The following is a 24,295-nucleotide window of genomic DNA, read 5'->3' as shown; positions in this document are numbered from 1 at the left end:
AGAATATAACTACTATAATACTGCTCCTATGAACAAGAATATAACTACTATAATACTGCTCCTATATACAAGAATATAACTACTGTAATACTGCTCCTATATACAAGAATATAACTACTATAATACTGCTCCTATATACAAGAATATAACTACTATAATACTGTTCCTATATACAAGAATATAACTACTATAATACTGCTCCTATGAACAAGAATATAACTACTATAATACTCTCCTATATACAAGAATATAACTACTATAATACTGCTCCTATATACAAGAATATAACTACTATAATACTGCTCCTATATACAAGAATATAACTACTATAATACTGTTCCTATATACAAGAATATAACTACTATAATACTGCCTCCTATATACAAGAATATAACTACTATAATACTGTCTCCTATACACAAGAATATAACTACTATAATACTGCTCCTATATACAGGAATATAACTACTATAATACTGCTCCTATATATATATATATATATATATATATATACAAGAATATACCTACTATAATACTGCTCCTATATACAAGAATATAACTACTATAATACTGCCTCCTATATACAAGAATATAACTACTATAATACTGCTCCTATATACAAGAATATAACTACTATAATACTGTTCCTTAGGTGCAGTACAATTCCCCCACATTAGGTGCAGTACAATGCCCCCACATTATGTGCAGTACAATTCCCCCACTATAGGTGCAGTATAGTTCCCCCACATTAGGTGCAGTACAGTTTCCCCACATTAGGTGCAGTACAGTTCCCACACATTATGTGCAGTACAGTTCCCCCACATTAGGTGCAGTATAGTTCCCCCATATTAGGTGCAGTATAGTTCACCCACATTAGGTGCAGTATAGTTCCCCCACATTAGGTGCAGTATAACTCCCCCACATTAGGTGCAGTATAGTTCCCCCACATTAGGTGCAGTATAATGTTCCCCCACATTAGGTGCAGTATAGTTCCCCCACATTAGGTGCAGTATGTTCCCCCACATTAGGTGCAGTATGTTCCCCCACATTAGGTGCAGTATAGTTCCCCCACATTAGCTGCAGTATAGTTTCCCCACATTAGGTGCAGGATAGTTTCCCCACTTTAGGTGCAGTATAATGTTCCCCCACATTAGGTGCAGTATACTTCCCCCCACATTAGGTGCAGTATAGTTCCCCCACATTAGGTGCAGTATAGCTCCCCACATTAGGTGCAGTATAGCTCCCCACATTAGGTGCAGTATAGTTCCCCCACATTAGGTGCAGTATAGTTCCCCAACATTAGGTGCAGTATAGTTCCCCCACATTAGGTGCAGTATAGTTCCCCCACATTAGGTGCAGTATAGTTCCCCCACATTGGGTGCAGTATAGTTCCCCGCATTAGGTGCAGTATAGCTCCCCACATTAGGTGCAGTATAGTTCCCCCACATTAGGTGCAGTATAGTTCCCCCACATTAGGTGCAGTATAGTTCCCCCACATTAGGTGCAGTATAGTTCCCCCACATTAGGTGCAGTATAGTTCCCCCACATTAGGTGCAGTATAGTTCCCCCACATTAGGTGCAGTATAGTTCCCCCACATTAGGTGCAGCATGTTCCCCCACATTAGGTGCAGTATAGTTCCCCCACATTAGCTGCAGTATAGTTTCCCCACATTAGGTGCAGGATAGTTTCCCCACATTAGGTGCAGTATAATGTTCCCCCACATTAGGTGCAGTATACTTCCCCCCACATTAGGTGCAGTATAGTTCCCCCACATTAGGTGCAGTATAGCTCCCCACATTAGGTGCAGTATAGCTCCCCACATTAGGTGCAGTATAGTTCCCCCACATTAGGTGCAGTATAGTTCCCCAACATTAGGTGCAGTATAGTTCCCCCACATTAGGTGCAGTATAGTTCCCCCACATTAGGTGCAGTATAGTTCCCCCACATTTGGTGCAGTATAGTTCCCCGCATTAGGTGCAGTATAGCTCCCCACATTAGGTGCAGTATAGTTCCCCCACATTAGGTGCAGTATAGTTCCCCCACATTAGGTGCAGTATAGTTCCCCCACATTAGGTGCAGTATAGTTCCCCCACATTAGGTGCAGTATAGTTCCCCCACATTAGGTGCAGTATAGTTCCCCCACATTAGGTGCAGTATAGTTCCCCCACATTAGGTGCAGTATAGTTCCCCCACATTAGGTGCAGTATAGTTCCCCCACATTAGGTGCAGTATAGTTCCCCCACATTAGGTGCAGTATAGTTCCCCCAAATTAGGTGCAGTATAGTTCCCCACATTACGTGCAGTATAGTTCCCCACATTAGGTGCAGTATAGTTCCCCACATTAGGTGCAGTATAGTTCCCCCACATTAGGTGCAGTATAGTTCCCCCACATTAGGTGCAGTATAGTTCCCCCAAATTAGGTGCAGTATAGTTCCCCACATTAGGTGCAGTATAGTTCCCCCACATTAGGTGCAGTATAGTTCCCCACATTAGGTGCAGTATAGTTCCCCAAATTAGGTGTAGTATAGTTCCCCACATTAGGTGCAGTATAGTTCCCCACATTAGGTGCAGTATAGTTCCCCCACATTAGGTGCAGTATAGTTCCCCCACATTAGGTGCAGTATAGTTCCCCAAATTAGGTGCAGTATAGTTCCCCACATTAGGTGCAGTATAGTTCCCCACATTAGGTGCAGTATAGTTCCCCACATTAGGTGCAGTATAGTTCCCCACATTAGGTGCAGTATAGTTCCCCCACATTAGGTGCAGTATAGTTCCCCACATTAGGTGCAGTATAGTTCCCCACATTAGGTGCAGTATAGTTCCCCAAATTAGGTGTAGTATAGTTCCCCACATTAGGTGAAGTATAGTTCCCCACATTAGGTGCAGTATAGTTCCCCACATTAGGTGCAGTATAGTTCCCCACATTAGGTGTAGTATAGTTCCCCACATTAGGTGCAGTATAGTTCCCCACATTAGGTGCAGTATAGTTCCCCACATTATGTGCAGTATAGTTCCCCACATTAGGTGCAGTATAGTTCCCCCACATTAGGTGCAGTATAGTTCCCCACATTAGGTGCAGCATAGTTCCCCACATTAGGTGCAGTATAGTTCCCCCACATTAGGTGCAGTATAATTCCCCCACATTAGGTGCAGTATAGTTCCCCCAAATTAGGTGCAGTATAGTTCCCCACATTAGGTGCAGTATAGTTCCCCCACATTAGGTGCAGTATAGTTCCCCAAATTAGGTGTAGTATAGTTCCCCACATTAGGTGCAGTATAGTTCCCCACATTAGGTGCAGTATAGTTCCCCCACATTAGGTGCAGTATAGTTCCCCCACATTAGGTGCAGTATAGTTCCCCCACATTAGGTGCAGTATAGTTCCCCCACATTAGGTGCAGTATAGTTCCCCCACATTAGGTGCAGTATAGTTCCCCCAAATTAGGTGCAGTATAGTTCCCCACATTACGTGCAGTATAGTTCCCCACATTAGGTGCAGTATAGTTCCCCACATTAGGTGCAGTATAGTTCCCCCAAATTAGGTGCAGTATAGTTCCCCACATTAGGTGCAGTATAGTTCCCCCACATTAGGTGCAGTATAGTTCCCCACATTAGGTGCAGTATAGTTCCCCAAATTAGGTGTAGTATAGTTCCCCACATTAGGTGAAGTATAGTTCCCCACATTAGGTGCAGTATAGTTCCCCACATTAGGTGCAGTATAGTTCCCCACATTAGGTGTAGTATAGTTCCCCACATTAGGTGCAGTATAGTTCCCCACATTAGGTGCAGTATAGTTCCCCACATTATGTGCAGTATAGTTCCCCACATTAGGTGCAGTATAGTTCCCCCACATTAGGTGCAGTATAGTTCCCCACATTAGGTGCAGTATAGTTCCCCAAATTAGGTGTTGTATAGTTCCCCACATTAGGTGAAGTATAGTTCCCCACATTAGGTGCAGTATAGTTCCCCACATTAGGTGCAGTATAGTTCCCCACATTAGGTGTAGTATAGTTCCCCACATTAGGTGCAGTATAGTTCCCCCACATTAGGTGCAGTATAGTTCCCCCACATTAGGTGCAGTATAGTTCCCCCAAATTAGGTGCAGCATAGTTCCCCACATTAGGTGCAGTATAGTTCCCCACATTAGGTGCAGTATAGTTCCCCCACATTAGGTGCAGTATAGTTCCCCCAAATTAGGTGCAGTATAGTTCCCCACATAAGGTGCAGTATAGTTCCCCCACATTAGGTGCAGTATAGTTCCCCACATTAGGTGCAGTATAGTTCCCCACATTAGGTGCAGTATAGTTCCCCCACATTAGGTGCAGTATAGTTCCCCCACATTAGGTGCAGTATAGTTCCCCAAATTAGGTGCAGTATAGTTCCCCACATTAGGTGCAGTATAGTTCCCCACATTAGGTGCAGTATAGTTCCCCACATTAGGTGCAGTATAGTTCCCCACATTAGGTGCAGTATAGTTCCCCCACATTAGGTGCAGTATAGTTCCCCACATTAGGTGCAGTATAGTTCCCCACATTAGGTGCAGTATAGTTCCCCAAATTAGGTGTAGTATAGTTCCCCACATTAGGTGAAGTATAGTTCCCCACATTAGGTGCAGTATAGTTCCCCACATTAGGTGCAGTATAGTTCCCCACATTAGGTGTAGTATAGTTCCCCACATTAGGTGCAGTATAGTTCCCCACATTAGGTGCAGTATAGTTCCCCACATTATGTGCAGTATAGTTCCCCACATTAGGTGCAGTATAGTTCCCCCACATTAGGTGCAGTATAGTTCCCCCACATTAGGTGCAGTATAGTTCCCCACATTAGGTGCAGCATAGTTCCCCACATTAGGTGCAGTATAGTTCCCCCACATTAGGTGCAGTATAATTCCCCCACATTAGGTGCAGTATAGTTCCCCCAAATTAGGTGCAGTATAGTTCCCCACATTAGGTGCAGTATAGTTCCCCCACATTAGGTGCAGTATAGTTCCCCAAATTAGGTGTAGTATAGTTCCCCACATTAGGTGCAGTATAGTTCCCCCACATTAGGTGCAGTATAGTTCCCCCACATTAGGTGCAGTATAGTTCCCCCACATTAGGTGCAGTATAGTTCCCCCACATTAGGTGCAGTATAGTTCCCCCACATTAGGTGCAGTATAGTTCCCCCACATTAGGTGCAGTATAGTTCCCCCAAATTAGGTGCAGTATAGTTCCCCACATTACGTGCAGTATAGTTCCCCACATTAGGTGCAGTATAGTTCCCCACATTAGGTGCAGTATAGTTCCCCCAAATTAGGTGCAGTATAGTTCCCCACATTAGGTGCAGTATAGTTCCCCCACATTAGGTGCAGTATAGTTCCCCACATTAGGTGCAGTATAGTTCCCCAAATTAGGTGTAGTATAGTTCCCCACATTAGGTGAAGTATAGTTCCCCACATTAGGTGCAGTATAGTTCCCCACATTAGGTGCAGTATAGTTCCCCACATTAGGTGTAGTATAGTTCCCCACATTAGGTGCAGTATAGTTCCCCCACATTAGGTGCAGTATAGTTCCCCACATTAGGTGCAGTATAGTTCCCCAAATTAGGTGTTGTATAGTTCCCCACATTAGGTGAAGTATAGTTCCCCACATTAGGTGCAGTATAGTTCCCCACATTAGGTGCAGTATAGTTCCCCACATTAGGTGTAGTATAGTTCCCCACATTAGGTGCAGTATAGTTCCCCCACATTAGGTGCAGTATAGTTCCCCCACATTAGGTGCAGTATAGTTCCCCCAAATTAGGTGCAGCATAGTTCCCCACATTAGGTGCAGTATAGTTCCCCACATTAGGTGCAGTATAGTTCCCCCACATTAGGTGCAGTATAGTTCCCCCAAATTAGGTGCAGTATAGTTCCCCACATAAGGTGCAGTATAGTTCCCCCACATTAGGTGCAGTATAGTTCCCCACATTAGGTGCAGTATAGTTCCCCAAATTAGGTGCAGTATAGTTCCCCACATTAGGTGCAGTATAGTTCCCCACATTAGGTGCAGTATAGTTCCCCACATTAGGTGCAGTATAGTTCCCCACATTAGGTGCAGTATAGTTCCCCCACATTAGGTGCAGTATACTTCCCCCACATTAGGTGCAGTATAGTTCCCCACATTAGGTGCAGTATAGTTCCCCAAATTAGGTGTAGTATAGTTCCCCACATTAGGTGAAGTATAGTTCCCCACATTAGGTGCAGTATAGTTCCCCACATTAGGTGCAGTATAGTTCCCCACATTAGGTGCAGTATAGTTCCCCACATTAGGTGCAGTATAGTTCCCCACATTATGTGCAGTATAGTTCCCCACATTAGGTGCAGTATAGTTCCCCCACATTAGGTGCAGTATAGTTCCCCACATTAGGTGCAGTATAGTTCCCCCACATTAGGTGCAGTATAGTTCCCCCACATTAGGTGCAGTATAGTTCCCCCAAATTAGGTGCAGTATAGTTCCCCCACATTAGGTGCAGTATAGTTCCCCACATTAGGTCCAGTATAGTTCCCCCACATTAGGTGCAGTATAGTTCCCCCAAATTAGGTGCAGTATAGTTCCCCACATTAGGTGCAGTATAGTTCCCCCACATTAGGTGCAGTATAGTTCCCCACATTAGGTGCAGTATAGTTCCCCAAATTAGGTGCAGTATAGTTCCCCATATTAGGTGCAGCATAGTTCCCCACATTAGGTGCAGTATAGTTCCCCACATTAGGTGCAGTATAGTTCCCCGCATTAGGTGCAGTATAGTTCCCCCACATTAGGTGCAGTATAGTTCCCCACATTAGGTGCAGTATAGTTCCCCACATTAGGTGTAGTATAGTTCCCCACATTAGGTGAAGTATAGTTCCCCACATTAGGTGCAGTATAGTTCCCCACATTAGGTGCAGTATAGTTCCCCACATTAGGTGCAGTATAGTTCCCCACATTAGGTGTAGTATAGTTCCCCACATTAGGTGCAGTATAGTTCCCCACATTAGGTGCAGTATAGTTCCCCACATTATGTGCAGTATAGTTCCCCAAATTAGGTGTAGTATAGTTCCCCACATTAGGTGCAGTATAGTTCCCCACATTAGGTGCAGTATAGTTCCCCACATTATGTGCAGTACAGTTCCCCACATTAGGTGCAGTATAGTTCCCCCACATTAGGTGCAGTATAGTTCCCCACATTAGGTGCAGTATAGTTCCCCACATTACGTGCAGTATAGTTCCCCAAATTAGGTGTAGTATAGTTCCCCACATTAGGTGAAGTATAGTTCCCCACATTAGGTGCAGTATAGTTCCCCACATTAGGTGCAGTATAGTTCCCCACATTAGGTGCAGTATAGTTCCCCACATTAGATGCAGTATAGTTCCCCACATTAGGTGCAGTGTGTTCCCCCACAGACATACAGCCTCCAGCCATACAGTGTATTGCTGGAGGCTGTATGCCTGTGTACTGTCCCACTTCAGTGCTCCAACCACCGCTCCTCTGGTCCGGGACCGAAGGAGCGGTGGTCGGAGCACCGAAGCTGACGTGTCGCTGGTAACACTTACCAAGCAGGCCAGCGCACGTCCTCATCGCTGCTCCGCTCCTCCACGCTCCATTGCTATGGGCGCACGCACGGTGTCAGTGACATCCCTGCGTGCGCCACCTTCCCGGCGGCCCCTGCGTTTTTAAAGTAAACGTGGGGCCTCCGAGAGCGCAAAACATCTTTCGGGACACATGGATGTCCCAGGCAGCGGTGGGTCGGATAAATGTCCTCGGTGGGCCGCATGTGGCCCGCAGGCCGTAGTTTGAGGACCCCTGATGTAGAATATAAATAACATATCCCTCATGGGGGGGACATTTATAAAAATTATTTACTCCCTTTTTCTTGCTTATATTTGTCTCTCAAATGTCGCATATGCATCTACGCATTTTTCTGTGCAACTTTTTGCCTGCCGAGCGAGAAGAGCAAGATTTCTCATTTTAGCTTACGTAAGCAAGTTTTGAAAATGGAATTGCAGTGGTCTGAGATTTATAATGTGCGGCTGTCGCAAAAAAGTCACATACCATGAAAAAATGCCTTATATTTACTCCAGCTCAACCCTGGCTTACATGAGCAAAATCTCAAAATGGAAAACAGAATGGAGGAAAAAAACGGATTTTTCTTACGTGAGACAAATTTATAAAGGCCGAGTGACTTGTTAATACATTTTTTGCACGTAACTAAAATAAAACAACTAAAAAAAAACGTACATAAGCCAGCTAAATGTCCCCTATGGTATTTATGTTGTTATATAAGAGTTCATTCTTCTTCCTATATAGAAACATTCCAGCTCAAGCTGAGAATCTAGTAAAGAAGATGAAGGAAAGTACAGTGAGTATTATCACCTTATAACTAGAGGAATACAATGCTGCGGGTCATTTACAAAGTCAGTACTCGTGTCATTTCTAATGAGGTTTCCCCACTTTCTTGTATAGAGATCTACAACTACAACTTCCAGCATGCCCATAAAGCCAACGGCTTGCACTGATAAAGAGCAATTGAAAATAAATTTTTGAGAATTTTCTTTTCCCATTTTGATATCCAAGTTCTACTCCCCTGATGAACCTAGCACCACCCAGGGGAAATACGTTGGGACACGTTTTGTCACATTTGTTTTTTTAGTACAGACCCCACATTGAGAATTTGCTTCTTCCATATTGATGTCCAAGTTCTAGTCCCCTGATGAACCCAGCACCACCCAGGGAAAACACGTTGGAATTTAACATGCCTGATCTTTTTGTTTTAAGGAAGATAAGCTGCTGCCAGGGGTGTCTGGCAGAGGATTTCTTCCCACTCTCTGTTTAGAATATATGTACTCTTGGCCGAGCCGAGTGTGCATGTGTAAGGAGATTGGTAAAGATAGCGGTTGGGCGAAAGAATATTTGGTTAAAAGCTATTTATGCACGACAAGCAGTGTGCCTCCAGCTGTTTCGAAACTACAACTTCCAGCATGCCCGTACAGCCAACGGCTTGCACTGATAAAGAGCAATTGAAAAGAAATCTTTAAGAATTTAATTTTTCCATCTTGATATCTAAGTTCTACTTCCCTGATGAACCTAGCACCATCCGGGGGAAACACGTTGTGTCACATTTGTTTTTTAGTACAGACCCCACATTGAGAATTTGTTTCTTCCATATTGATTTCCAAGTTCTAGTCCCCTGATGAACCCAGCACCACTCAGGAGAAACACGTTAGAATTTAACATGCCTGATCTTTTTGTTGTAAGTAAGATAAGCTGCTGCCAGGGGTGTCTGGCAGAGGTTTTCTTCTTACTCCCTGTGCCTCCAGCTGTTGTGAAACTACAACCCCCAGCATGCCCGGACAGCCGTTGGCTGTCCGGGCATGCTGGGACTTGTAGTTGCGCAACAGTGAGAGGAAAGGATTCCGCCCCCATTGTCCATATTACTCACCAATTTCTTTCTATTCCACCTTCTGTTAGGACATCAACTTTGAAGAAGATTGGAAATTGATCACGATTTTTATCGGGGGCAACGACCTGTGTCAGTACTGCAGGAATCGGGTGTGTAAACACAAAAGGATCTCACCGCCATCAGGAAGATTTTTATATATAGAAACTGCACACACCAGACTGCTTCACTGTAATGTACCTCTGTAATTCCTCCTGGAAATGTATAGATAAATTGACCAATGGGCTGTGACACTGTGGCCTTTACTACAGACAATGCTCCATTAATGCCCCAATATAGTTCTCAAGTTTTGCTTAATTTCTGTTCTCACACAGAGTAAAAATAATATCGCCATACAGTGCTCATTGAATACCCCCACATTTGACTTGATCACTGCCATCATATAGTGCTTTATTAATGCTCCCATATATTGTTAAATTCATGCCGCCATACACTGCCTAATTAATTTTTCTGTATATTAATGAACATATGATGTTATAGAGTACTCAATTGATTCTCCCATATATTGCAGAATTAATGCCGCCACATCGTACCCGATTAATATTTCTATATATTGCTGAATTAATGCCACCATACAGTGATCAATTAATACCCCTGCATATTAATAAATTACTGCCATCATACAGTGCTCCATTATTACTCCCATGTAATGACGAATTACTGCCGTCATACAGTGCTCATTAAATACTCCCATATATTGATATATTACTACCATGAGGCTTGGACTCCACTGAGATTTTTGCCCTGTGATTTTTGTGGCATAAAAACGCCAGAAAAACTGCCACAGTTTTTCCCTGCGTTTTGGGTTTTTTTTATGGCATTTTTACCTTTGTGTGGAATTTGCCATTTTTTGGCCCCTTTTGCTTTTTTTTTTTTTTTTACAAAATAGTTGGGTACCAAAAAAAAAAAAAAAAAGGATGCAGTAGGGATGTAAAAATGTATTTAACTAAATGTTTATTTTTTATAACAAAATTGTAATAATTTTTTTTATAAAGTGTGTGTGTTTAACTTTTTTTTTTCTCTTTTTTTCAAATTTTTTATGTAGTACTACTACTCCCAGCATGGAACAAGACTGTTCCATGCTGGGAGTAGCAGTACCTGTACTATAGACTTATCACCCCGGGTGTCTGACACCCGATGCCATCGTCCATAATATAGCAGTGATGTGGCTCTATACAGCGCTCACATCTCTGCTCTATTCACATCACTCATTCATATTTTCCGCCCAGAGCTGTGATTGGCCGGATGGTTTCAGCCAATCACAGCTCTGAGGAAAAGATGAATGAATGAGCGGCCGGCCCGAAGTACAGTGCAGAGCAGAGATGCGAGCGATGTATACAGCCGCTCTGCATCTCTGCTATAGACAGGACGGTCACAGCGGGTTTCAGTAGTGACATCCACTGTGATGTCTCCTTTAGCAGGCACTACTACTCCCAACATGGAGCACACTCTGCTCCATGCTGGGAGTTGTAGTACTTTCATTAATAGACAGATCGCAGCGAGTGTAACTTCTGACACCCGCTGCGATCTGTCTATTAATGCAGGTACTACAGCTCCCAGCATGGAGAAGAGTGTACTCGATGTTGGGAGTAGTAGTACTTGTAATTAAGGAAAGATCACTGCGGGTATCACTCCTGACACCCGCTGTGATGCTCCTGTATAATGTATGGATGCGGCGGCCGCTCTCCTATGGTCCCCTGCACGGCCGTATATATACACATTCTGATTTCTCACAGAGAGCTGTGATTGGCTGGAACCATCTGACCAATCACAGCTCTCTGCGGGAAATATGAATATGTGTATATATACGTCAGTGCAGGGGACCATAGAAGAGCGGCTGCCGCATCTATACATTATACAAGAGGATCGCAACAGGCGATCTGTCAATTAGTACAGGTAACTACTACTCCCATCATTGAACAGTGTGTTCCATGCTGGGAGTAGTAGTACTACCTAAAAAATGTAAAAATAAAAAGTGAAAAACACACACACACTACATTTTTATTATTGTCGGCTACATTTTTAGTGCTTTACCCGCTCACATAAATTGATCCCTGTCTAAAAATTAATAAACATTTCGTAATAAAAAAGATACATTTCGTTAGGTACAATTTTTTCCATCACTACTGTATCTTTTTTATAAAAAAAAGTTTATGGTACCCTACGAAATTTTTATAAAAAAAGGTATCTCCATAATTTTTTTGAATCGCTAAAGTCCAAAAAATAATTTAAAAAACGCCTGCAAAAACGCAAAATTTTAAACCAACATGGCGTTTTTCTTGGCGTTTTTGCTCTCCCATAGAGTTCTATGGGAGGAAAACGCCACGATTTCAGGGCAAAAAACGCCAAACTAGGTTTTTGCAGGGCGTTTTGAAAATCCAGCCTCTGAGCCCGAAATTGCTGAAAAACGCCAAACTGAAAAACGCCAAGTGAATCTGGCATTTTGCAGTTTACCATTGACTTGCAGCTAACATATGGACGCGGCGTTTTTTCAATGAAAAAACGCCGTGCGAGATAATTGGCGTTTTTGACTGCGTTTTTGCAAAAAAAAACCTCAGTGGAGTTCCAGCCTTATACAGTACTCAATACTTCCATTTATTGATGAACTATCACCACTATACAGTGCTCAAATAATGCTTCCACATATTGATGAATTAATGCTGCCATACAGTGCTCAAATAATAGTTCCATATATTTCAGAATTCATTTCACCATACGGTTCCCAATGAATACTCCCATACATTGCACAGTTAGTGCTGCCATACAGTGCTCAACTAATAATCCCATTTATTGCTGAATTTATGCCACTGTATGGTACCTAATTAATACTCATATATGTTGCTGAATTAACGCCACCATACAGTGCTCAATTAATACCCCATAAATTGTTGAATTACTGCGGCCATACAGTGCTCAATTAATACCCCATAAATTGTTGAATTACTGCGGCCATACAGTGCTCAATTAAGTATGTTCAATTAATACTCCTATATATTGATGATCCAATGCTGCCATACAGTGTTCAATTAATACTCCTATATATTGATGATCCAATGCTGCCATACAGTGTTCAATTAATACTCCCATATATATTGATGATCCAATGCTGCTATACAGTGTTCAATTAATACTCCCATATATATTGATGATCTAATGCTGCCATACAGTGTTCAATTAATACTCCCATATATTGATGATTTAATGCTGCCATACAGTGTTCAATTAATACTCCCATATATATTGATGATCCAATGCTGCTATACAGTGTTCAATTAATACTCCCATATATTGATGATCTAATACTGCCATACAGTGTTCAATTAATACTCCCATATTCTGATGATCTAATACTGCCATTCAGTGTTCAATTAATATTCCCATATATTGATGATCTAATGCTGCCATACAGTGTTCAATTAATACTCCCATATATTGATGATCTAATACTGCCATACAGTGTTCAATTAATACTCCCATATATTGATGACATAATGCTGCTATACAGTGTTCAATTAATACTCCCATATATTGATGATCTAATACTGCCATACAGTGTTCAATTAATACTCCCATATATTGATGATCTAATACTGCCATACAGTGTTCAATTAATACTCCCATATATTTATGATCTAATACAGCCATACAGTGTTTAATTAATACGGCCATATATTGATAAATGAGTACCGCTATACAGTAAAGGAGAGAAATATCAGTGCAGTGTTGCAGTTTTGGGCCGAGGATTATTGTAGGATTATTTTACTGTAGTAATATGACTAACATTTGTGTATTTATTTTTCAGGAGCGGTATTCACTGGCCAATCACGTGAAGCATATCGAGACCGCGCTGAATACCTTCTACAAAGAGGTGCAGCCTATAGATTCATATCTGAAGCCATCTGTAATGTAATACATTGTAAATCCCAGATAGCACAGATGAACATTCATGATTATATAGCACGGTGGTCTTTAATCGGTGGCTCTCCAGCTGTTACAAAACTACAACTCCCAGCATGCCCGGACAGCCAACGGCTGTCCGGGCATGCTGCAAGTTGTAGTTTTACAACAGCTGGAGAGCCACTGGTTGAAAAGCACCAATATAGATCAATTCAAAAGAGATCTTTCTTTTCCAATCTTGATATCCAAATTCTACTCCCCTGATGAACCTATCACCACTTGGGGGAAACACGTTGGGACAAGTTGTGTCACATATGTTTTTTAGTACAGACCCAACATTGAGAATTTTCTTCTTCCATATTGATATCCAAGTTCTAGTCCCTTGATGAACCCAGCACCACCCAGGAGAAACACGTTGGGACATGTTGTGTCGTATTATTTTATTTATTTATTTATTTTTTTTATACATACCCCATATTTAGAGCCATTTAAGAATTTAAGAATTTTCATCTCCCATGATGCCCCATATGTCTTCTAATTTATTTTGGCTACTTACAGATTCCTCGCGTTCTCATAAACCTGGTGCAAATCATGGAGATCGAGGGACTGCGCACAGTCAATGCGGAAACCTTTGGCTGCAGCATCTTAAAGCCGTAAGTGTCCATAACACAATCTCACCTTTCTCTTACAATGGACAACAGTCAATTTTAAAGTGGCCGTGCACATTAGATATATTTTGGTAAAATTTGTCAATTCTGTTGGGATCGGCTAATTTTTTTTTTTTTGGGGTGCCTTGACTGCCCCCCGGTGGCAGATGTTCAGGGATGAAGGATAGGGCATGTTGGAATTCAGCTGTCCATTACTTGGGGAGAATTGTGTCGTGTTTATCTTTAGTTGTTTCTTGTCCCCTGATGAGGCCCGCGACACCCAGGGGGAAACAGGTTGGGATGTGTTATGTTCCATTTAATTCTTTTTTTTACATTTTTTTAATATGGAACGCTTCATTTGCGTGTCATCCTTGCGCAGAGGCCATGCTAATCTTCTCTGTATCGTTCCAATTTTAGTATATGTGCTGCCGAAGCGAGCACATGTTCCATTTAATTCTGATGATTGTACCTTGTTTTTTTTTTTGTTTTTTTTTTGTACAAACCCCACATTTGGAGCCTTGTAATTTGGGTGTTTTCATTATCAATGTATCTCTGTAATTTTAAGCTATTCTTTGGTGGTCTGGAAACAGTGTATTTGTTTGGCATATTCATGTTGGGGGCATCTTTTCTTTTGTTTGGTTTGGTTTACATCCTTTAATATATATAAATAAAAGTTATGATTTTAAGCATTATAAAACAGTGATATGGTGGTCCTAGAGGTGAAACCCGCCAGATATTTGTAGAGGTGCATTAGGTTGGAGCACCCCTTTAGCAATGGCTACTAACACTGATTCCAGTGCTACAGTGGCTATATGGAGATATTGTAGCTCACAGATCCCCCCTTTAGGTGTCTCCTTTTCCTCTACTGTAGTGTTTCCTAACTAGGGTTCCTCCAGCTGTTGCAAAACTACAACTCCCAGCATGCCCGGACAGCCGCTGGCTGTCCGGGCATGCTGGGAGTTGTAGTTTTGCAACAGCTGGAGGAACCCTGGTTAGGGATAACTGCTCTGAGCATTGCTGTTGGTCTCCCATCCACTGCCCAGACCATGATAGCTGCTGCTTAGCATGATGAAAGTTGTAGTTTTGCAACAGCTGGAGGCACCCAGTTTGGGAAACCCTGCTCTACTGGATAATCTGGTTTTATTCCTGACATAGTCCTTATTGCACTAAACAGTAAATCATTGTCTTACAGGAATGCCTGTCCCTGCTTCATTAACCCACCTGACGGATCCTATGAATTGAGCGAAATGAAGAAATTCAACAGAGATCTGCAGGTGAGTTGTCAGTGTCTGTGAAATAAGGCTGGATTCACACAGTGCATTTTTTCCCAACTTATGCTGGGAGATGTAGTTTTGCAACAGCTGGGGGCACACTGTTGGGAAACACTGGTCTGAGCATTGTTGTTGGTCTCCCATCCACTGCCCAGACCATGGTACCTGCTGCTTAGCATGCTGGGAGTTGTAGTTTTGCAACAGCTGGAGGCACACTGGTTGGGAAACACTGCTCTGAGCATTACTGTAGGTCTCCCATCCACTGCCCAGACCATGGTACCTGCTGCTTAGCATTCTGGGAGTTGTAGGTTTGCAACAGCTGGAGGCACAACGGTTGGGAAACCCTGCTCTACTGGACAATCTGGTGTAATTCATGACATAGTCCTTATTGCACTAAACAGTAAATCATTGCTGTTCCCGTCTCACAGGAATGCCTGTCCCTGCTTCATCAACCTGCCTGACGGATCCTATGACTTTGGCTAAATAAAAGAAGTCATGTTTTGTATTCCCCGCTATTTTTCGGCTGTGTTCTCTTCCGGTATGATAAGTATCACTGGCTTCTCCTCTCCTCACCAGATACATGTAGCGGCCCTGGCCGAGAAATTCCAAGACCGGGAGGATTTCGCTGCAGTGGCTCAGCCGTTCTTCACAAACACCGTGGTGCCTGTGGATGGTGTAAGTAAATTTATAAAGGCAAAGTATGAATAGGGGTAGAGACTGACGGTGGTCTGACTGTTCTATTGCAGCAGCGTAGAGCTCTGGATTAGTCCTGGTGCAGTGGTGTTGAGCTCTGTATTAGTCCTGGTGCAGTAGTGTTGAGCTCTGGATTAGTCCTGGTGCAGTAATGTAGAGCTCTGGATTAGTCCTGGTGCAGTAGTGTAGAGCTCTGGATTAGTCCTGGTGCAGTAGTGTAGAGCTATGGATTAGTCCTGGTGCAGTGGTGTTGAGCTCTGGATTAGTCCTGGTGCAGTGGTGTTGAGCTCTGTATTAGTCCTGGTGCAGTAGTGTAAATATCTGTATTAGTCCTGGTGCAGTAGTGTAGAGATCTGGATTAGTCCTGGTGCAGTAGTGTAGAGCTCTGGATTAGTCCTGGTGCAGTAGTGTAGAGCTCTGGATTAGTCCTGGTGCAGTAGTGTAGAGATCTGTATTAGTCCTGGTGCAGTGGTGCTGAGCTCTGTATTAGTCCTGGTGCAGTAGTGTAGAGATCTGGATTAGTCCTGGTGCAGTAGTGTAGAGCTCTGTATTAGTCCTGGTGCAGTAGTGTAGAGATCTGGATTAGTCCTGGTGCAGTAGTGTAGAGCTCTGTATTAGTCCTGGTGCAGTAGTGTAGAGATCTGTATTAGTCCTGGTGCCGTGGTGTAGAGATCTGTATTAGTCCTGGTGCAGTGGTGTAGAGCTCTGTATTAGTCCTGGTGCAGTAGTGTAGAGCTCTGGATTAGTCCTGGTGCAGTAGTGTAGAGCTCTGGATTAGTCCTGGTGCAGTAGTGTAGAGATCTGTATTAGTCCTGGTGCAGTGGTGCTGAGCTCTGTATTAGTCCTGGTGCAGTAGTGTAGAGATCTGGATTAGTCCTGGTGCAGTAGTGTAGAGCTCTGTATTAGTCCTGGTGCAGTAGTGTAGAGATCTGGATTAGTCCTGGTGCAGTAGTGTAGAGCTCTGTATTAGTCCTGGTGCAGTAGTGTAGAGATCTGTATTAGTCCTGGTGCCGTGGTGTAGAGATCTGTATTAGTCCTGGTGCAGTGGTGTAGAGCTCTGTATTAGTCCTGGTGCAGTAGTGTTGAGCTCTGTGTTAGTCCTGGTGCAGTGGTGTAGAGCTCTGGATTAGTCCTGGTGTAGTAGTGTAGAGCTCTGGATTAGTCCTGGTGCAGTAGTGTAGAGATATGGATTAGTCCTGGTGCAGTAGTGTAGAGCTCTGGATTAGTCCTGGTGCAGTAGTGTAGAGCTCTGGATTAGTCCTGGTGCAGTAGTGTAGAGCTCTGGATTAGTCCTGGTGCAGTAGTGTTGAGCTCTGTATTAGTCCTGGTGCAGTAGTGTAGAGCTCTGTATTAGTCCTGGTGCAGTAGTGTAGAGATATGGATTAGTCCTGGTGCAGTAGTGTAGAGCTCTGTATTAGTCCTGGACCTCCTGGTGCAGTAGTGTAGAGCTCTGGATTAGTCCTGGTGCAGTGGTGTTGAGCTCTGGATTAGTCCGGGTGCAGTAGTGTAGAGATCTGGATTAGTCCTGGTGCCGTGGTGTAGAGATCTGTATTAGTCCTGGTGCAGTGGTGTAGAGCTCTGTATTAGTCCTGGTGCAGTAGTGTTGAGCTCTGTGTTAGTCCTGGTGCAGTGGTGTAGAGCTCTGGATTAGTCCTGGTGTAGTAGTGTAGAGCTCTGGATTAGTCCTGGTGCAGTAGTGTAGAGATATGGATTAGTCCTGGTGCAGTAGTGTAGAGCTCTGGATTAGTCCTGGTGCAGTAGTGTAGAGCTCTGGATTAGTCCTGGTGCAGTAGTGTTGAGCTCTGTATTAGTCCTGGTGCAGTAGTGTAGAGCTCTGTATTAGTCCTGGTGCAGTAGTGTAGAGATATGGATTAATCCTGGTGCAGTAGTGTAGAGCTCTGTATTAGTCCTGGACCTCCTGGTGCAGTAGTGTAGAGATCTGTATTAGTCCTGGTGCAGTGGTGTTGAGCTCTGGATTAGTCCTGGTGCAGTAGTGTAGAGATCTGTATTAGTCCTGGTGCAGTAGTGTTGAGATCTGTATTAGTCCTGGTGCAGTAGTGTTGACCTTTGTATTAGTCCTGGTGCAGTAGTGTTGAGATCTGTATTAGTCCTGGTGCAGTAGTGTAGAGATCTGTATTAGTCCTGGTGCAGTAGTGTTGACCTTTGTATTAGTCCTGGTGCAGTAGTGTTGAGATCTGTATTAGTCCTGGTGCAGTAGTGTTGAGCTCTGTATTAGTACTGGTGCAGTGGTGTTGAGCTCTGTATTAGTCCTGGTGCAGTAGTGTTGAGCTCTGGATTAGTCCTGGTGCAGTAGTGTAGAGCTCTGTATTAGTCCTGGTGCAGTAGTGTTGAGCTCTGTATTAGTCCTGGTGCAGTAGTGTAGAGATCTGTATTAGTCCTGGTGCAGTAGTGTTGAGCTCTGGATTAGTCCTGGTGCAGTAGTGTTGAGCTCTGGATTAGTCCTGGTGCAGTAGTGTGGAGATCTGTATTAGTCCTGGTGCAGTAGTGTAGAGCTCTGTATTAGTCCTGGTGCAGTAGTGTAGAGCTCTGGATTAGTCCTGGTGCAGTGGTGTTGAGCTCTGTATTAGTCCTGGTGCAGTAGTGTAGAGCTCTGTATTAGTCCTGGTGCAGTAGTGTAGAGCTCTGTATTAGTCCTGGTGCAGTAGTGTAGAGCTCTGGATTAGTCCTGGTGCACTGGTGTTGAGCTCTGTATTAGTCCTGGTGCAGTAGTGTAGAGCTCTGTATTAGGCCTGGTGCAGTAGTGTAGAGATCTGTATTAGTCCTGGTGCAGTAGTGTAGAGCTCTGGATTAGTCCTGGTGCAGTAGTGTAGAGCTCTGGATTAGTCCTGGTGCAGTAGTGTTGAGCTCTGGATTAGTCCTGGTGCAGTAGTGTAGAGCTCTGTATTAGTCCTGGTGCAGTAGTGTAGAGATATGGATTAATCCTGGTGCAGTAGTGTAGAGCTCTGTATTAGTCCTGGACCTCCTGGTGCAGTAGTGTAGAGATCTGTATTAGTCCTGGTGCAGTGGTGTTGAGCTCTGGATTAGTCCTGGTGCAGTAGTGTAGAGATCTGTATTAGTCCTGGTGCAGTAGTGTTGAGATCTGTATTAGTCCTGGTGCAGTAGTGTTGACCTTTGTATTAGTCCTGGTGCAGTAGTGTTGAGATCTGTATTAGTCCTGGTGCAGTAGTGTAGAGATCTGTATTAGTCCTGGTGCAGTAGTGTTGACCTTTGTATTAGTCCTGGTGCAGTAGTGTTGAGATCTGTATTAGTCCTGGTGCAGTAGTGTTGAGCTCTGTATTAGTACTGGTGCAGTGGTGTTGAGCTCTGTATTAGTCCTGGTGCAGTAGTGTTGAGCTCTGGATTAGTCCTGGTGCAGTAGTGTAGAGCTCTGTATTAGTCCTGGTGCAGTAGTGTTGAGCTCTGTATTAGTCCTGGTGCAGTAGTGTAGAGATCTGTATTAGTCCTGGTGCAGTAGTGTTGAGCTCTGGATTAGTCCTGGTGCAGTAGTGTTGAGCTCTGGATTAGTCCTGGTGCAGTAGTGTGGAGATCTGTATTAGTCCTGGTGCAGTAGTGTAGAGCTCTGTATTAGTCCTGGTGCAGTAGTGTAGAGCTCTGGATTAGTCCTGGTGCAGTGGTGTTGAGCTCTGTATTAGTCCTGGTGCAGTAGTGTAGAGCTCTGTATTAGTCCTGGTGCAGTAGTGTAGAGCTCTGTATTAGTCCTGGTGCAGTAGTGTAGAGCTCTGGATTAGTCCTGGTGCACTGGTGTTGAGCTCTGTATTAGTCCTGGTGCAGTAGTGTAGAGCTCTGTATTAGGCCTGGTGCAGTAGTGTAGAGATCTGTATTAGTCCTGGTGCAGTAGTGTAGAAATCTGTATTAGTCCTGGTGCAGTGGTGTTGAGCACAATAACATGTGACCTCTTACCGCAGGACGGGATGCCGGACATAAGCTACTTCGCTGTGGATTGTTTCCATTTCTCAGAGAGGGGACACGCTGAGATGGCCATCGCCCTGTGGAATAACATGGTGAGACCAGCGGGGGGCGCTGTACATGCCTGATAATCGGGATAATCTGTAATCCACCTAGACGTCTGCTGAATCGTATCTTCTCTATCTCATCCGCAGATAGAGCCGGTCGGCCAGAAGCTGAGCTACAACAACTTCACCCACAGCCGCGCCAAACTGAGGTGTCCGACCAATGTAAGTGACAACTGGGGGAAGGGGGGGGGGGGGCGGGGTGATCTGCCTCAACACTGACACTCATGTGTCCGGGTTCTGTGTTTAAAGAAAAGCCTAAACGTTTTTGGCATGTTCAGGATTACTTACTGTAATTGGGTCACGTGATCACCAAAATGTTACTTTGCTGAATGTGTCAGAGAAAGTGTTCAGTCCTGGGGCAGCTGACTTCCTGTCAACTACAGTATGGCATAATCACGTGCAAGATTCTCCTGACAGCTTCAATACTCCTCCCTTCCAGCTCTATCTGTATACTGCTGCTGCTATCTCTATGGATCAGGATATACAGTAATTATACACCTTCCCTCCCAGCTCTACCTGTATACTGCTGCTATTTCTAGGGGATCAGGATATATAGTAGATATATACCTCCCCCAGCACTATCTGTATGCTGCTGCTATCTTTATGAGATGAGGATATATAGAAGTTATACACTTCTCCTCAAGCTCTATCTGTATACTGCTGCTCTCTCTATAGGATCATGATATATAGTAGTTGTTCAGCTTCCCTCCAGCTCTATCTGTATACTGCTGCTATCTCTATGGGATCAGGATATATAGTAGTTATACACTTCCCCTCAAGCTCTATCTGTATACTGCTGCTATCTCTATGGAATCAGGATAGATAGTAGTTATACAACTCCCCTCCAGCTCTATCTGTATACTGCTGCTATCTCTATAGGATCGGGATATATACTAGTTATACAATTCCCCTCCAACTCTATCTGTATACTGCTGCTATATCTATGTGATCAGGATATATAGTAGTTATGCACCTCTCCTTTAGCTCGATCTGTATACTGCTGTTCTCTCTATGGGATCAGGATATATAGTAGTTATACACCTCCCCTTCAGCGCTATCTGTATACTGCTGCTATCTCTATGGGATCAGTGTATATAGTAGTTATACACCTCCCCTTCAGCTCTATCTGTATACTGCTGCTATCTCTATGGGATCAGGATATATAGTAGTTATACACCTCCCCTCCAGCTCTATCTGTATACTTCTGCTATTTCTATGGTATCAGGATATATACAGTGACCCCCCGACTTATGATGGCCCCGACATATGATCATTTCAACATATGATGGCCTCTCAGAGCCCATCGTATGTTGATGGCAGCCTCGACATATGATGCTGCTGTGTGTCGGGTCCATCGTACAAACAGCTATCTGACAGCGCTGACAACTTCAGTAACTGACAGATAGTTGTATAATGTGCCCCGTTCTGCCTCCTGTTACTCACATGCTGTCCTGCTAACTCATACAGGCTTCCACTGTGAGCTCCGTGTAAGCCCCGCCCCCCCCCAGTGCAGCCATAGCCAATAGCCTGGAGCATCTTGCTGCAGGCATCCAATGAGCTGCTGGCTGCCCTCCCCTTCCTTTCCTATAGAGCTGTAGTCGGCAGGATGGTAATGGAGGACATTCTGTCCCCCCTGAAGGTATTTAAAGAACTGTACAGTACTGTATACGATGTCACACATCACATACAATACATATATACACACTATACACCCCATACATCAATGTTTCCCTATCAGTGTGCCTCCAGCTGTTGCAAAACTATAACTCCCAGCATGCCCAGACAGTCAATGGCTGTACATGCATGCTGGGAGTTGTAGTTGTGCAACAGCTGGAGGCACCCTGGTTTGTTAAACACTCCCCATACAGTCCACATACAATGGTCATCCCAGAACCAATTAGCAGTTTCCCATAGAGATATGTATTCAACATACAATGGTTCCGAGGCCCCAGAACCAATTACCATTTTTACATAGACATATGTACTCGACATATGATGGTTTCAACATATGATGGTTCTCCTGGAACCAATTAATATCATATGTTGAGGGACCACTGTAGTAGTTATACACCTCCCCTTCAGCTCTATCTGTATACTGCTGCTATCTCTATGGTATCAGTATATATAGTAGTTATACACCTCCCCTCCAGCTCTATCTGTATACTGCTGCTATCTCTATGGTATCAGTATATATAGTAGTTATACACCTCCCCTTCAGCTCTATCTGTATACTGATGCTATCTCTATTGAACCAGGATATCAGATGTGACCGATGTACACATTCTACCCTCAGGAGCACCCGTACCTCTACACCCTGAAAAACAGCGGACTCCCCCAGGTCGAGGCGCCATCTCCGGACGATGGAGACAACGGCGATCAGGTGCCAATGTGGTCGGTGATTGTGGCTTCCATTGGGGGCGTGGCTCTGGGATGCATTGTTGTGGGGATCGCGATGTCCATGAAAAACCGGAGGAGATCCAAAAAGAAGCAACGAATGAGCGAAAGCGGCTCCTCCTTCTGAAGCGGAGAGGGGGTCATGTGACGTCCATTAGATCCGGGACATAATATTATGTACAGAGGTTTTAGGAATAAGTTTTGTAAAATTCCAAATAACCGCAAATGTTAATTCACTTACATAATACCGTTCATAGTGCACCCCCTGCCCATGCTGTCTACACTCCAGCTGCCTCCAGAGCTGCACTCACTATTCTGCTGGTCACCACTCAGCACTGTAGAACACTAGGTACCCCGTACAGTACTGCACTGCATTGTGGGGGATGTAGCTTTCCAACCTTAAAGGGGTTATCTGGGATCAGAAAAACATAGCTGCCTTTCAACAGAAACAGCGCCACCCCCCTGTCTTCAGGTTGTGTGCTGTATTACAGCTCAGTTCCATTAAAGTGAATGGAGTTGTAATGCCAGACACAACCTGAGGATAAAAGTGGCACTATTTTGGAAGAAAGCAGCTGTTTCTTTTTTTTTTTTTTTTTCTATTATGCAGGATAACCCCTTTCATGGTACATTCACACTGGCGGATTACCTGCGGAATTTCCGCAGCGTATTTGCTACGGAAAATCCGCAGTGGATTTTGCTACCATTAACTTCAATGGGTCATCAGAAAATCCGCCATAGAGGCAGTTTTGCAGATTTTCCTTCGGACCCATTGAATTCAATGGTAGCAGATTATCTGCTGCGGATTTTCCGCAGCAAATACACTGAGGAAATTCTGTAGGTAATCTGCCCGTGTGAACGTACCCTTAAGTGGAGAATTTATCACACCCCAAATTCGCTACCCAATTTGGTTGAAGCCGCTGCCAGATACCTTTTGGCCTCTGCTTATCCTTAAGAACGAAAAGGGGTCAGGGACCCCTCTCTCTCCTTACATTATCTGTCGGGAGGCCCCCATATACTTTAGACCAGTGTTTTCCAACGGGTGCCTCCAGCTGTTGCTAAACTGCAACTCCTAGCATGCCCGGACAGCCTCCGGCTGTCCGGGCATGCTGGGAGTTGTAGTCTTGCAACAGCTGGTGGAACCCTGTTTGGGAAATGCAGCTCTGACCAATGTTGGTCTCCCATCCACTGCACAGACCATGAAATTTGCTGCTTAGCATGCTACCCCGGCTGGCAGCACTTATGAGTTGGCGTCCAGCCTCACATTATGGATATGGTTCTCGAAATGTCCGGGCATGCTGGGAGTTGTAGTTTTGCAACAGCTGAAGGCGCCCGCCGGTTGGGAAACGTTGCTTAAGACAGTCAGCTCCATTGAAGTGAATAGAGCCAAGCTGTATTACCGCACCCAACCTGAGGACAGGTGGTGGCGCTGTTTTTAGAAGAAATTAGCTCAGTTTAACTATGCCCGGATAACCCATTGGCCCTATGTGTTTTAAACACTACAACTCCTAGTATGGATCGTGCAGCGGAGAGCAGGATAAAGATGGAGAAGTCCTGCAACCTGTTCTAACTGCAGCTTTATAGGTGCGCTCGGAGTAGACGTAACGTGTTTGCAAACTCACCCGACGTTATACTGTATGTATATAATTTATGGAAAAATCTGCATAAAGACAGGATAATTCAGAAAATGTTATATAAGCTATAACCCGACCTGCCACTCTCCTGCTGGTGCAAAACTACAGCTACCGGCATGCTGGGAGTTGTAGTTTTGCAACAGCTGGAGGCACACTGGTTGGGAAATACTGCTCTGAGAATTGCTGTTGGTCTCCCATCCACTGCCCAGACAATTATATCTGCTGCTTAGCATTCTGGGAGTTGTAGTTTTGCAACAGCTAGAGGCACACTGCTT

The 24,295-nt window shown here is 44.1% G+C and overlaps 1 protein-coding gene and 1 non-coding gene across 2 annotated transcripts in view; one reads left to right on the top strand and one right to left on the bottom strand.

Moving 5' to 3' along the window:
• The window catches only part of PLB1 (phospholipase B1), a 133,888-nt gene extending 110,902 nt beyond the window's left edge, over nucleotides 1-22,986 (top strand). The window contains exons 41-49 of the mRNA XM_056568574.1: nucleotides 8,304-8,355; nucleotides 9,465-9,545; nucleotides 13,256-13,321; nucleotides 13,909-14,003; nucleotides 15,190-15,271; nucleotides 15,845-15,943; nucleotides 19,888-19,983; nucleotides 20,083-20,157; nucleotides 22,289-22,986. Of these exons, the coding sequence (XP_056424549.1) occupies nucleotides 8,304-8,355; nucleotides 9,465-9,545; nucleotides 13,256-13,321; nucleotides 13,909-14,003; nucleotides 15,190-15,271; nucleotides 15,845-15,943; nucleotides 19,888-19,983; nucleotides 20,083-20,157; nucleotides 22,289-22,516 (874 nt within the window). The 3' untranslated portion in view covers nucleotides 22,517-22,986. The remainder of the gene's footprint in view (nucleotides 1-8,303; nucleotides 8,356-9,464; nucleotides 9,546-13,255; nucleotides 13,322-13,908; nucleotides 14,004-15,189; nucleotides 15,272-15,844; nucleotides 15,944-19,887; nucleotides 19,984-20,082; nucleotides 20,158-22,288) is intronic.
• LOC130363389 (U6 spliceosomal RNA) lies at nucleotides 14,336-14,438 on the bottom strand. The gene has a single exon (XR_008891805.1). It is a non-coding gene; the product is annotated as a U6 spliceosomal RNA (small nuclear RNA).
• Nucleotides 22,987-24,295: the final 1,309 nt, after the last annotated feature.

Source organism: Hyla sarda, chromosome 3, assembly GCF_029499605.1.
Source record: "Hyla sarda isolate aHylSar1 chromosome 3, aHylSar1.hap1, whole genome shotgun sequence".
NCBI lineage: Eukaryota > Metazoa > Chordata > Amphibia > Anura > Hylidae > Hyla > Hyla sarda.
Note: the sequence above shows the minus strand (reverse complement) of the source record. Positions and strands in the feature narration are given on the sequence as shown.